Source organism: Rissa tridactyla, chromosome 14, assembly GCF_028500815.1.
Source record: "Rissa tridactyla isolate bRisTri1 chromosome 14, bRisTri1.patW.cur.20221130, whole genome shotgun sequence".
NCBI lineage: Eukaryota > Metazoa > Chordata > Aves > Charadriiformes > Laridae > Rissa > Rissa tridactyla.
The window spans coordinates 14,841,598-14,856,565 of record NC_071479.1 but is presented as its reverse complement, the minus strand read 5'-3'; the positions used below and the strand labels follow the sequence as shown (position 1 = coordinate 14,856,565).

The window sequence follows — 14,968 nt, the reverse complement described above, 5'->3', positions numbered from 1 at the left end:
GCCTAGAGAGGCCAGTTCAGCAAGTAAGTGGCTCTTTCCACAGCCCATCGTGCCCTCAACCGCCAGGATGTTCCTTTGGCCTGAATCCCTATAGGCGTTCAAGCAGCTGACAAAGAGGTCAGTCTCCTGCTTCCGACCTGCGAAGACAAACCAGAGAACGAGCTGCTGGGGGCGTGCTGAAAAGCAAAGAGCCGTCCCTTTTGCGGGCACACTCCACCGCAGCTTCCCTCCCCGCTACCACATCGGCCAGCCTGCCGGCACCCAGGCCTCCTTCCCACCTGCTCGTCCACGCTTGGGCACCTCTGCCTTCCTCAGAGCAGTCACGGGGCCACCTGCTTGCCTGCCCCACAGCGCAGCCCCCTCGCCCTCTCCCCTATCCCACAGGCACGGAGATTCTGCCGGCCCCATGCGACTCCCCGCAGCGATCCAGCACGAGACTGTAAGGGATGACTGCAGCCGGTTCAGGCAGCCGCGTCCCAAACAGACTCAAAGCATCTCCTCGCTGTGCCGTGAGCTGCACAGCACCTCCCAGTAGCTAAGGCAGCGTCGCCAGTCCCGTTCTGGTTTGGTCCGGGCTAGAGTTAATTTTATTCAGCAATAGCCTGTACAGGTCTATGTTTTGTATTTGTGACCAAACATCGCTGTTGATAACACAACCAGGTTTTAGTTATGGCTGAAGAGCGCCTGCGCAGCGTCGAGGCCTTTTCCATTGCTCACGCTGCCCCGCTGGCGAACAGTCTGGGGGTGCACAAGAAGCTGGGAGGCGGCACAGCCGCCACAGCCGCCACAGCTGACCCCAACTGCCCAAAGGCCTATTCCAGACCATACAACGCCGTGCTCAGCAAGAAAATCCGGCGGAAAGGAGGAAGGGGGGACATTCGGAGTGATGGCATTTGTCTTCCCAAGTCACCGTCACACGTGATGAAACCTTGCTTTCCTCGAAATGGCAAGACGCCTGCCCGCCCATGGGAAGCAGTGGATGAATGCCTGATTTTGCTTTGGGCGTGTGTGCAGCTTTTGCTTTCCCTATTAAGCTGTCTGTATCTCAGCGCACCAGTGCTCTCACTTTAACCCTTCTGATTCTCTTCCCCATCCCACTGTGGGGAGCGAGTGGCTCTGTGGGGCTGAGCTGCCAAGCGGGGTTAACCCACAACAGGGCCCAAAACATTCGGCAAGACCCCGAGTGAATACAGGCATCCCCTGCCTCCTGACATTTCCGTGTCTTCGCCCAGATGCTGCCAAGAAAGCAGCTCTGAGGAGTAGAAGGAGGAGAACCCACCGTCAAAACTCTCCATCGATTTGGCAGAAGGAAATCTCTTTCCTGACCCCAAAGACAGGGATCAGTTTAGCCCCCAGGCTGTGAGCAGCTCCACAGTTGAAAGCAACCTTCCTACCAGGTCTGGAAGACAGCAGGGAGCAGCAGGCGCCCCACCTCGTTTTCCACCCAAAGATATCAAGCAAGCAGAGACCAAGACAGGCGGCGCTTTCTTAGGGCTGCTGCAGGCAACACCATCCCTGGTAAAAGCCTCTCCCTTCCCAGCAAGGCACTAAAAGTTACCAAGGGGAAGAACCTGGGCTTCAGAAGAGCAAGGCGTTCTCCACCTACCCAGCAAGGGGACGTACTCCGACCTCTTCTTGGTAAGACCCACGCCAAAGATGCTAGAAGCAGGGGAAAAGACAACACAAGTCAATGAGATGGTGAGAAGCCAGGGGACCTAGAGAAGCAGCCTGGCGTGGTAGGGAAGGAGGTGCTCCTCGGGTACCGGCTTTTCTCTGGAGCAGGCTGTTATCCCCTGCACGCTTTCCCAGCCAAAGTTCAAGCTGACACGCTACGACAGCTTCAAGCGTAAAGAAGCCCAGCGGACACGGTGGGACAGAAGAACATATCAAGAGTCCATCCCCAGAGGCCAAACCCAGAGAAACAGGAGAAGACACGTGAAAGAAGCCAGGGCGTGCTGTTGGCTGGGAGACAGCTTTACCACTTTGGCCAAGAACACCAAGCGTCTTTGAAAGGGGGACTTGTGTCCCTGAAGGGCTTGGGACGCCAAGCACCTGGCACCTTTGGCTCAAGTCTTCCCGCAGTCTCAAAGAGACGGCAGTGGTAACCTTCAAACCGTCCTCTAAAGGGAAGGTGAAATCCTGGCCCAGAAGAGCTGAGATTTCTGCAGGAAGACCTGAGGAAGAGTGTCCCGATGGTCCACGTTTCCCCATGGGGACCAGACTGGCCCAAAGCTTCCTGCTCGGAGCAGCTGGGACAGAAAACTCCTTGGGTCAGCATTCCCAGGGCACGTGGTGGAGCAAGCACAGCACGGAAAGCACAGCCCAAAGCCCTTTAGACCCAGCCCACAAGGCCAGGTTGTGTCTACCAAGACAGACAAACCTTCCCCATCCCTGTGGTTTCACTCCTGCTCTCTCAGCAGCTGGAGACAGCAGGGGAGAGGGGCAAAAAGCCTGCCACGCCAGGGCTTCCGACCGTCTCAGAGGACACTCACCTCTCCTCGGTGACCCCCACGTATTGATAGACAGGGCCAGGCTGCCTGAGGCCTTTCATCTCTCTCTGCGGCAGCTCCTTGAAGTAGGAAGCGGGCAGCCGGGAGGCGGCGTAGGTCACTGCATCACAGGACACCAGCCCAGGGTAGTGCACCATCATCCGGGCAGCCAAGTTCACCTTCCGGCCAAGGACTGCCAGAGGGAGAGCACGCGTTAGAGAGAGAGAGCATGCGTCGGTGTGGCCCGTGCCGCCAGCCCCGCGGCACCCTTCCAGGCCAATACCTGTGTATTCGTGTCTCAGCGGGTGGCCAGTGACTCCGCAGAACATCGTCCCTCTGGTAACTGCCACAGACATTGTCCTGGCACACAGAGAAACAGCAGGGCTTGAGCAGCGCCCCAGGCGCAGTCCTGCCCGCCTGGCTTCATCCCTTCCCACACCTCCCCTCGGTGCCAGCCTGGGCCACCGGCTGTGCTGCCCTGCCAGCGTGGGTCTCGGGGACGTGGAGAGCTCAGGGGTGCAACATCTGCAGGTTGCAAGGGACAAGGGGCAGGGGCAGAGCACGGGCAGGGCCACAGCCCTCTTGTGAGCAAAGAGAGAGGGAAGAAGGCGCCCGCCATGTCACCGCCTGGCGATGACAGCCACTTGGGATCAGGTGGCTGGGCCCCATCCCCGTTCATGGGGCAGTGGCCCAGAAGGGCCTGCCTCTGGCCGCAGCGGCCTCTGGCCCTCACGAGGGCTCTTTCCAGCACGGTGGCCAGCAGAGTGTGCTTGGAGGGACTCCGTCTGGCTGCCGTGGGCTGAGCCCAGGGGTTGCCTGCACCTCTCAGGGCACTGCCTCCTTCCTGCCAGGGACAAGGGAGAGCAAGCTAGAAGGCACATCTCTTTCTGGGAAGCCCCCTTGCGCCGTCCCAGGCAGCATGCACCCCGCCGACCCCCGCCACACACTCACTCTGTTTCCTTGAGCATGGTGGAGCACGAGTTGAAGATCTCCAGAGCACTCTGCAGGGCGTGAAGGCTCTCGCAGGGCAGCTTGTTTCCAGGGAGTCCCAGCACGCAGAGGAACGTGCAGCCCTGCCCAGGACAGATGTGGAACATGTTGCTACAGCGCCTAAGAGGGAGTCTCTCCCTCGCGCTCACTGCCCACCCTCTGGCGCTGGGGGAGGCCACCGTTCCCCCCCACTCACTTTATCACACAGGAGGACTTTGTTGATGTGGCCCTTGTGAGGAGAGAGGATTTCTAGCATCACCCTGCTGGCCTCCTTGAGGACGGTGCTGAGATGCTCTGAGCTGGTACCTGCAGCAAGCTGCAGCTGGACAAAGATGCAGGTGACTGGCCGTAGCTCAGAGAGGAGATCCATGGGCAGTCCTGCATCGAGCTGGAAGACAAGAGCACGACGGCTTCACCAGCCTGCTCTCCCGGGCTCTTACTGCCCACACCAGTACCGAGGGAGAGCAGGCGTGCTGGCGATAGCGGGTAATAGCAGAGGAAGGGATAAATCCTCCTCTCAGTGCAAAAGGGCGGGCAGGCCGCCCAGCCTGCGGCAGGCAGACGCCGAGTCATAACACAAATGACAAAGGAGAGAAGGCTGCTCCGCTAACACGCCATCTGGGGACCGGTACGGACATGAGGGGAGACCCTCAGGGATGCTCCAGGGACTTCAGGGGAATCTCCCCTTTATCCCACCATCGTGTCCGCGGCACACCCAGAACCATAGCCACGGAAAAGACAGAGGGACAGGAGTCCTCCTCCTGCCACCCATGTCTCTCTGAGGACAACGCAGACAATGGTGCAGCACCGGTGCCCCCGGGCTCAGTTTCCCTGCGTTGTCATCGCAGGGCGCATTTTCTTTGATTGGTCTGTTCCCGTAAGAGCTCCATCTCTGCAAGGCACCACTTCTTCTGCCCTCCGAAAATGCAGCCCCCAGCAGCGGCGGCCTTGCCGTACCTTCCCGAGAGCAGCGACTGGTATGTACTTCCTAAGCACATCCTTGGCGTTCAGGTCACTGGGCAAGAGAAGAGCAGGCCTCATGGCACCTGAGGAGAGAAAAGGCAGGTGGTCGCTGGGTGGACGGGACTACGAGCCATTGCAAAGCAGGGCCTGGCCCTGGAACCGGGGGAGAAAGAGTCTTCTGCGCTTGCTCATGTTGCCACCTCCAGATGCTGAGGGCAGAGCTCTCCCCTGGAAGGAGGAGGCGGCAGCAGCCACCGCCCTGGGAGGCCCAACAGCCTGAGTGCTAACGGACAGAGGTAAGAGGGAGGAGGTGGTTCCTCTCTGGCCCCTGAAGCAGCAAAGCCCCACCTTTCGGGACAATCACAGAGCAAGGGGAAGTGGGCACTCACCTTCCCTTTTTGAGCGGTGTCTCACTGGGTCTTGTACGAGCTTGCGTAAGGCGTCTTGGCATTCGGACCAAGGCATCGGATCCATGCCCGTCACCTGAAGACACACAGAATGAAAGCACTGCCACTGGCCTCCCCAGGACTCCCAGGGGACAGAGCCTGCCCTCCACCGTCACTGCCCAGAGAAGGGGAGAAGTAGCCCACCTGGCTGGATGGGACAGCAGTGCTTCCTCAGAAGCACCGGAGCTGGACAGCCATTCTCCAAGCATGCCCATCTCCAAGCAACCACAGCTCCATGGCCCACAGAGGACATTGCTGCTGGGGCTCAAACCCTCCCAGCGCCTCCTGACCCCTCAAAGCAAGAAAGCCCAGCCCACGGTTACCCTTGAGATGGAAGGACAAGACCTTCCCCTGCCTGCCCGCTTTCCCACCTACAACTCTCTCCACATTCATCTCCTCAGCCTTCCGACACCTCCCTCCTTCATGGCCAGGCCCAGGCCCTCAGAATGGCTCTCGAGGCCGTCCCATCCACCTGCCTGCACAGCTCTTGTGCCTGCGAGATGCTTGGTCCTCAGCCGGTGCTGCTCACAGAGCTCCCAGCAGGTGGCTGAGAGGACAACTTCACCTGCACCCGCAACCTCTTCGGCGTCACGAACTTCAGCCAGGCACGGGCCAAAAATGCAGAAGTGTTGCCAGCTCTCATCTCCGAAAACCGGGAGGCTCATGGTCCCTGCAGAGATCCCTGGGGAGAAGGAGAAGCAGAACTGACACAGGAACATTTGGAACTCCACAGCCCCCAGCATCTCGGCTGCTCAGAAGCTCCTCTGAAGCCCAGCGGGGAGACGGGCATTACGGAGGGGTAGAGCATCCTCCCTCCTCCTGGGGGAGACGCTGACACGAGTCCCTAAAACAGGCGTCTAGAAATAGACGAACCGAGTTGACATTGAGAATGTGTTGAGTGCGCCAGGCGTCATCCCCAGCTGCCTGCCCCAGAAGCCCAGCAAACCAGAAGCACCCTGTGGCATGGCAGAGTGCCACACAGCTGCGTCTGGCACAGCGCCCGTACCTATCTTCAGTTGGATCTTCTGCCCCACATCTGTGTCACGCCTTCCGTACTTCTTCTGGATCTGCTGGCTACAGTGCAGCACCAGGCTGATGGTCCTGGCCACCTCCTGGGGTGGTGTTCTCCACAGCACCAGCACAGCATCTCCTGGGGAAAGGGAGGGAAAGTAAAGGCTCTGCCGAGACCTGACTCTCCCTGACCTACGGTCTGGTTCTGCAGAGACAGCAGAAACCAGCTGCCGTGCGGAGGAAGATGGGCTTGTGGGAGGCCATCGTCCTGGGGGACCATGTCCTGGGCACCGGGACACCTCTCCTATCCCGGGCCAGCCACAGCAGCAGACGGCTGGCAGCGGTGACACCCCCTGTCCCGAGCGCTCCTCTGCAGCTGCAGCACTGGAGAGAGGGCACTGCTGGAGGGGTGCGTGCGTGGCCAAAGAGCTGGCTCAAGGCGCTGCACAGAGCCTCTTGAGAAGGAGCGCAGAGCAAACGGCCGCCACAGGAGTTAAATGCTACAGCTCAGTGCCCGAGGTCATCGTCGTCCCAAGAACCTACCAGCAAACTTCAAGATGTCTCCTCCAAAAATCAGGAACTCTGTGGACAGAGGGAAGAAAAGGCAGAGTCATGTGGACACCTTCTTCCAGAAGCCACCGAGCAAGGCCCTCTGCCTGAGGGGAGCACCGGGGCAAGGGTGCACTGTGGGGCACAGCTCAGGAAAGCACCGCTCCGGCCTCTCTCCCAGGCTCATGGTGGTCACAGCCCTTGTACCCGCACAGCAGGCAGGGAGGCAGGGCCTCCAGATGCCACCAGACCTCAGAAAGGTGAAGGCTGGAAGGTACCTCTGGGGTCCATCTGGTCCAAGCCCGCTGCTCAAGCCCGGCTGCACAGAGCCAGCTGACCAGGACGGTGGCTGATGGTTTCAGAATAGCTCTAAGGAGGGAGACTTCACAAGCTCCCTGGGCAACCTCTGCCAGTGCTAAGTCACCCTCACAGTCGAAAAGTGTTTCCTGATGCACAGAGGGAACCTCCTGTTCCACTCTGGGCACCACTGGGGAGAACCTGGCTCTGTCCTCTTTGCACCCTCTCTTCAGGTTGTAGGCACGTTTCTAAGGTCCCCCCCGCAAGCCTTCTCTTCTCCAGGCAAACCAGGCCCAGCTCTCTCAGACTTTCCTCATAGCACAGACGCTCCAGACCCTGGAGCACTTGCTGGATGCCCTCAGCCTGCTCTGGGCCCTGACGCAGCACTGAGACGGCTGTTCACGCCAGAGGCACCGAGGTGGCTGCTAAGAAAGTGGGTGCCTCCTCGGCCGCAGCGGGGAGCAGAAAGGACCCGTGCTGGTGCTGACCCGCCAGCAGACCCTGGCTGCGCTCACTGTTCCTCACAGAAAGCCCCAGCCCTTCCAAGGAGGCAGGACCAGGCTGCCTCCACCCTCCACCATCACGGCCCGATGCCACACAGTCCTGCAGCACGGCTCCTACCCTCCAAAATGTCGCACAGGTACTCATTGAGCGTTTGCGCCAGCTCATCAGTGCCTCTGTCCACGCCGCTCCTCTGCACGAATTTCTCGGTCAACGCAGTGAAACCTGGAACAGGGACATCCAGAAATCAGGAAATGCCCATGTGGGCCAAAAGACCTGGCAGCTGTTTCCACGATGCCCGGCCCGAGAGCCTGTAGGGGACACCTTCCCGTGCCAGCTCCGCACTGGTGGCAGCCATGATGGACCGCCCAAGGTCACCCATCCCGCTCTCTGTGGGCATCCCAACAGAAGACCTCAGCAGTGACAAGATGACCACTCTGTCTGAGGGGCTCCAAAGGGCCTGCTGTGTCCCCACATGGCTCATGTCCGTGGCTGCTCCTCCCTGCTCCCCCCACCTGAGATATCCGCAAAGAGCAGCACTCCGTGGACACTCTGAGCGGTGTCGTTGCTCCTGAGGGAGCTATCAGCAAGGAGCGAGGGGAGGAAAGCGACTGCTTTCTGCAGGTCCCCGTAGTGACGATTCCTCTCCCAGGCAGAAGCCATCGTCAGCGCCCTGCGGCACACGGGGTACCTCAGGAGAAGACGGCCGTGCCCAGCCGGGAGGAGGACGAGGACCTCACTGCACAGTGCAAGCTGCACACTGAGCCCGGGGCCTCTGTGCGGGGCGACTAGCCCTCCGCCTTCCCGGGGTGGTCACAGTCACCAGGCGGCGGCCTCCTCTGCAGGTCATCGCTTGCCCGGCAACTCACCTCACGCATCACAATCGGCTCGCAGTGACATCTTCCGTCTGTCACCGCCATTACCCGGTGTCCTGCTGTGAGCGACACAGCACTAACTTCTCTTGTAATGCTGGGGAAAACTGCACTTCTAGAACTCTCTTGTCTGAATTTGGGAAAATATGTACTTCATAGCCAGCTAGCCTATGGGGGATTAGCGGTCTCGGTGCTTTTAAGCCTTCCCAGGTGTAGAAATGAGGACTTGAGGCACTTGACCCAGGCTGGCCCACAGCATTATTTCATACCACGAAATAATTTCATACCATGAAATAATTTCATCCTTAGAGAGAGAGCTTTTTATTTTCGTCTCCTTCTAGATACAGAAATTAATATTATTTTTCAATAGCTATCAAAAGAAGAGCTTGTTCTCTATTCCAGTGCCTCACACCCAGAGTTACAGGTTTGAACGTTTTTTAAACACTGCGACCCCCGCCCAACTTCCAGACATTTTGGGGCTGTGACCCACCTCTTTTGGGGGGAACTCAGCATAACCCGCACTTCCCCCCTCGCCTGCTCCTCCGCCATGTGGGCCGGGGGACGGAGAGACAGGGAGAGACGAGGTGGGCGGAGGGGGAATGGTGGGGGTGGCAGAGCCGGCAGTACCTGGCCATCCCGGCCACCGCCGTCTCGCCCCAGCAGGCCTTTGCCACCGGCCAGAGCGGCCTGGAGCATCGGCGAGCCGTCCTGGCGCCGGAGAACATGGGCCACATTCTCTCGGCACTCGCTTTCCCACCCCGCCTCCAGAGCCAAACTGCTCAAAACTCATCCCTTTCTATGGAATTTAAAAAATCACTCAGTGCTGCAACATCCCACTTCTTTTTCTTTGTTGAAAAGGAAACAGCCTCCAGGTTTTCTGCTGAAAAACTCCCAGTCCTCCCAGCTGGCAGGGCTGCCGCTGACTCCAGCCTTACTGGGAGGCCCGTCTTGGTTTCTGGAAGGCAGCCGGTTTCCCTTTGGAATCGTTAAGGGCTAGATAAAAACGTTCCTTTGAGGTTTATTTTGAAAAATACAAGCCTTGAGAAGCCCAAGGAGAACGTTCCCACACGCCTTCTGCTTTGGGGACAGGAGTTTATCGAGGCCCAGACCTGAGGATTGGTCCTTTCAAGAGAAAAACAGAACCAAAATATAGATTATTTTTCTTTCCACTGGACATGAATATTCAGCAAAAATTAAACAAAGTTATCAAAATCTGGTGGCTCGGAAACAAAAAAATCAGCCTTTTTTATACTGTTGGGAGAGACAAGATGCCTTTCTTTCCATTTCCTTCCTTCAACTAATCAAACCCTCCATGTTCCCTCCCAAATGCCATGTTAATTTATGCAAATAAGCACCAATTAATAAAATAAACATGCAACGGGTGCTTTAAATACGACCGAGATGCCTTGCCCAGAGCAAGGACTAGTCCCTGCAGAGAGCGAGCAACCAGTGCTCCCCCAAACTGACCGTCGAGTCACAAGGTCTCGCTTGTGTCTAGAGATCCAGCCGTGGTTGCTACCCGGTCGAAGGCTGCTGTTAAAAAAACTGTGGGCACCCAGACAGAGGCCCCACGCAAACATATGGGCAGCCAGGCCTCTGGCTGCAAAGAGTGCCGGAGCCTGGCACTCGCCATGGAGGGCAGCAGAGACAACACTTGTGTCAGATGTGAACAGGTAAATGATCTGCTCATTCTGGTGGCTGAGCTGAAGGAAGAAGTGGAGAGGTTGAGGAGTATGAGAGAATGCGAGAGGGAGAGTGACTGGTGGACCCGCTCCCTGAGAGAAAGGGAAGAGGGTGAGGCCCCACACAAGTCAGAGGACCCCCTCCCCTCTCGTCACCAGGCAATAGGAGGGGATCGCAGAGACGAGGGGGAATGGAAACCGGTCCCTGCGCGGGGAAGCAGGAGAATGCCCTCCCGGCCCCTCCCACCTTCCCAGTTACCTTTGCAGAACAGATATGAAGCCCTGCAGGAGGAACTGGCTGTTGGAGAGGAGGATGATACACCCAGGCCAGGAACGTCAGAAAGACCAAGTCGCCATGGACCCAGCATCACAGCTGGCTCCAAAAGGAAAAGCAGACGGGTCATTGTGGTGGGTGACTCTCTATTGAGGGGGGCGGAGGGGCCAATATGCCGTCCAGACCCACTTCACAGGGAAGTCTGCTGCCTCCCTGGGGCACGGGTCAGGGATGCGTTAGGCAAACTTCCGGCCCTAGTAAACTCCTCTGACTACTACCCCCTCTTAGTATTTCAGGTGGGTAGTGACGAAGTGGGTAGGAGGAGCCCAAAATCGATTAAAAGAGATTTTAGAGCCTTGGGGCGACGGCTTAAGGGGTCAGGAACACAAGTTGTATTCTCCTCTATCCCTTCAGTGGCAATCATGAATGAGGAAATTAACAGGAAGAGGCAACAGGTCAACTTGTGGCTCCGGGACTGGTGTTATTGGCAGGGCTTTGGGTTTTTTGATCACAGGCTGCTATATGAGTCACCTGGCCTGCTGGTGGCAGGTGGGACGCACCTGTCCCAGAAGGGGAAAAGAATTTTGGGGCAGGAGTTAGCAAGGCTCATTGACAGGGCTTTAAACTAGATATGAGGGGGGAAGGGGAGACAACTGGGCCTGTCAGGAATAAATCCAAGGGAGGCATGCCAGGGCTTGAAGGATGGTGGGCTAGCGAGGACTCTCACTCTGACATTTCATTGGAGAGAAGGGATAGACGCTTAGAAATCATGGAAGCACCTGAAAGGGGTCTGGTGGGAAATGGGGCCCACACTCACAAAAAGGTGCTGGAGTCATTAGCACATCTGAAGTGCATCTATACCAATGCACGCAGTATGCGCAACAAACAGGGGGAGCTTGAAGCCATGATGCACCAGGGAAACTATGACACAGTGGCTATCACAGAAACGTGGTGGGATGCCTCACATGACTGGAGTGCCACAATCGATGGCTACAAGCTCTTCAGGAGGGACAGACAGGAAAGGAGAGGTGGAGGAGTGGCCCTGTATATTAGAGAATGCTACGAGAGCTCAGAAATCGAGTATAGTGATGACGGGGTGGAGAGCGTTTGGATTAGGTTAAGGGCCGATAAAGCTGCTATCGCTGTGCGAGTCTGCTATAGACCTCCCAACCAAAGCAGTGAGGCGGACGAAGCTTTCTATAAGCAGCTGGGGGAAATCTCGCGATCACTTGCCGTTGTTCTTGTGGGGGACTTTGACCTCCCGGATATCTGCTGGCAATACAGCACAGCTGAGAGGGAACAATCCGGGAGGCTCCCGGAATGTGTGGAAGATAACTTCCTCGCACAGCTGGTAAGTGAGCCCACCAGGGAAGGTGCCCTCCTGGACCTGCTTCTTGTGAAGAGGGAAGAACTTGTAGGGGAAGTAAAGGTTGGTGGCCGTCTAGGGCACAGTGATCGTGAGATGATCGAGTTTCTGATTCTTGAGGAAACAAGGCGAGGGGTTAGTAAAACTGCCACCTTAGACTTCCGGAGGGCAAATTTTGACCTGTTCAGAAGACTGCTGGACAAAGTCCCTTGGGAGGCTGCCCTGAAGGATATAGGAGCCCAGGAAGGCCGGACGTACTTCAAGAGAGAAGTCTTAAAGGCACAGGAGGAGGCTGTCCCTGTGTGCCGAAAAACAAGTAGGCGGGGAAGGAGACGGGCCTGGCTAAATAGGGACCTTTGGCTGGACCTCAAGAACAAAAGGAGAGTCTATGACCTCTGGAAGAGGGGGCAGGTCTCTCATGAAGACTGTAAGGATATAGCGAAGCTATGCAGGGAGAAAATTAGGAGAGCCAAAGCGCAGCTCGAGCTCAACCTCGCTACAGCTGTTAAGGATAACAAAAAATGTTTCTATAAATTCATTAACAACGAAGGGAGGATTAGGGAAAATCTCCCTCCCTTACTGGATGCAGAGGGAAACATAGTCACAAAGGCTGAGGAGAAGGCTGAGGTGCTCAATGCGTACTTTGCCTCAGTCTTTAGCAGTGGAACTAACTGTTCCCTGGGCACCCAGCCTCGTGAGCTGGGAGACAGGGAGGGGAAGCTGCACGAGGCCATCGCAATGAAAGAGGAAGTGATCTACGACCTGCTACGCCGCTTGGATGCGCACAAGTCTATGGGACCGGATGGGTTACATCCAAGAGTGCTGAAAGAGCTGGCAGACGTGCTCGCCAAGCCACTTTCCGTGATCTACCTGAAGTCATGGCTAACTGGGGACGTCCCAATGTGTGGGAGGATTTTTAGTACAAAGGGGTCATCCTGTGAACACTCCAAGCACCGAAGAATTGTTAACAACTGTGTAGGCCTTGTAAGTTTGAAGGTTATGTGAAAACATTGTAGCGGTGTTAGAAATGCTGAGACAAACAAGATATGAGAAAGTGTGCTGAACTCAGCGTGCAAAATGCAGAACTTCGCCCAGGATATAGGAGGGGTGATTGTTCGCGTGGACAGATGTTCTAAGGCAATTATACTACGTTGCTTACTGCATGTACAGCTGATGCAACCAATCAGCAAATTGTCGGCGCGTGATGCGGAATCAGAACATCTGTAATTACTGAGCTATCTGTGCAATAAAGTGGCATTAACCTGATCATATTGGTCGTGGTGTTACTGTCCGAGCCTTCTGCGTCGACAAGTGGCGCCCGAACAGGGACCCTCAGATCGGTGTTGGGATCAGCGAATACCCGATGAGCAACCAACGGACGGAGGGGGCAGAAGAAGCCGGTCGATAGGTGAGTGCTGCCCCGGCACTCGGGAAGACGCTAGCGCATCAAGTTAGGGAATCTCACTCTGGCCAAGCGAGCGGCCGGGGAGGAGATGTGGTCTATGCACTCCAAAGAAGAAGAGGCGGTAGTTAAGCTCCTCCAACATATACTCTCTACGAGAGGACTGAAGTATGATACGCCTACCTTGAAGGCGCTCTTAGCATGGGCGTGGGATAAAGGACTTATCCCCACTGTTGCTGCCGCTTTTGCTCAAGATACGTGGGCTAAAATAGGAGCGGTGTTGTGGGATGAAGTAAGTAAAGGATCCAAGGAGGCACAGAAACTCTCCACCGTGTGGAGGTTAGTATCAGAGACTTTGAAAACAATGCAGGCAGAACGTGCTGCGGCCGCCTCTGCCTTTGCAGCATTAACACCCAGAGTTAAGGATGTTTCCCCCACGAGCCTTTCTTTTGGGGGATCGCCAGAAGCTGTCGTCCCTCAACCCCGGGGCTGCAGAATAACACAGGGGAATGTAGTGAGTCATGCCGTTACTGCCCCGAGCCAGCCTACTCCCGCTACAGACCCTCTTGAGACGCCTGTTTATGAAAGTGGAAAAGAGGAAGAAACTACGTTTCCTCCTCCCCCTCCCAAAGACACTGTTGTCGAAAGTACCGAAGGAGACCGCCCTGAGGATTCCAGGGATCAGCCAACGCCGTACCCTCCTCTGCCGCCCTCTACTCCGCCATCACCTGGCAGCAGCACTAGAGTACCACCTGGTGGACTGACAGACCTTCAATTCTGGGAGTTGTTAAAAAAGTTGGAAGCGTTGGAAGCTCGTCTAGACGATCAATCCAGTTCACGAGCTCCTCCAGCTTACCCTGCTCCTTTGCCACTGCCTCATCATGCCTTGTCGTGGCCGCCATTGTCGGGATTTGAGGGGCATGGGGGAGCGGTAGGAGGGGAGGAAGGATTGAAAAACCGATGGAGGGGAGAAATTAGAGACGCGGCAATTGAGGGCGTGTTTCTTGAGCCTATGGCGTTTCCGGTGTTTGCTAATGCAGGGGGTGGAAAGGATTGGGAACCGTTTGATTGGAAATTGTTAAAGGAGGCGAAACAGGCTGTTAGTCAATATGGACTAGGCTCTCCCTATACTAGGGCTATAGTGGAGCATTTATTTACTGCAAATTTACTCACACCACATGATTCAAAGCAGATTTCTCAAATGTTGCTCACCCCTTCTCAGCAGTTGCAGTTTTTCAGTGTGTGGCAGAACCTATGTGATCAGGCTGCTGCCACCCGGCGTCCTCAAGGTGATCCTTTGTATGGGGTACAGACACAGATGTTAATGGGGACGGGACCTTACGTTCGAACTGACTGGCAAGCTAATTTTGCTGTGGAGGTTTTGCAACTCAGTCAACAGCTAGCTCACAGGGCTTTGTTGGGGATTAGAGGGGAAAAAAACCCTCCTGCTTTTACAAATGTTCGCCGAGGACCTACGGAGCCTTATTCTGGGTTTGTTGATAGATTGCATGCAGCTATTTCTGCTCACCCTGACCTTGATGAGACCATGAAAGCTAAGTTTTTAGACTTACTTGCTTTTGATAATGCGAACGATAAAACCAAGAAAGCTCTTAGTACCCTACCTCGAGGCAGTACCACTGCTCAGCTGCTGGAAACAGCAGAACGGGTGCTTTCCCAAGAACAGGCTACCGTTATGGCTGCTGCTGTTGGAGCGGCGGTACGTCCGTTGGTGCAACAGCAATCAAAAGGAAAATGTAATAATAATGATAAGAAATGTTATAATTGCGGAAAATCAGGTCATTTTCGTAAAGAGTGCAGAAACGCAAGTAAGGGACAAGCGAGCGGGCAAGTAAGCTCCCCACGTCAGAGTGGAGGTAGATGGTGTGTGAATTGTCGAAGCGCCACCCATAATTCTGCGGAGTGTAGGCGATCGGGAAACCGGGTACCAAGCGCGATGCGTCCTCCTCGCGCTATGACACAAGTACAGGAGGCGGTATAGGGTGCCTGGACCGTTGCGCCAGCGCCACTGCAGGAAGCATGGGAATGGACCTGGCAACAGCAGTAGATACCACTTTAGTCACAACGGCGGTCACTCTAATTGATTCAGATCAACGAGGACTGCTGGG

The 14,968-nt window shown here is 56.1% G+C and overlaps 1 protein-coding gene across 1 annotated transcript; it reads right to left on the bottom strand.

The window, feature by feature from the left end:
* Positions 1-2,500: 2,500 nt before the first annotated feature.
* On the bottom strand, positions 2,501-12,320 carry LOC128917659 (adenylate cyclase type 10-like; the record flags this gene model as incomplete). Its single annotated transcript, XM_054221007.1, has 8 exons — positions 12,311-12,320; positions 7,762-7,899; positions 7,367-7,471; positions 6,450-6,481; positions 3,676-3,705; positions 3,441-3,562; positions 2,773-2,849; positions 2,501-2,682 (listed from the first exon to the last, which is right to left on the bottom strand). Coding segments are annotated over exons 1-8 (696 nt in total), but the record flags the coding sequence as incomplete, so codon positions are not given.
* Positions 12,321-14,968: the final 2,648 nt, after the last annotated feature.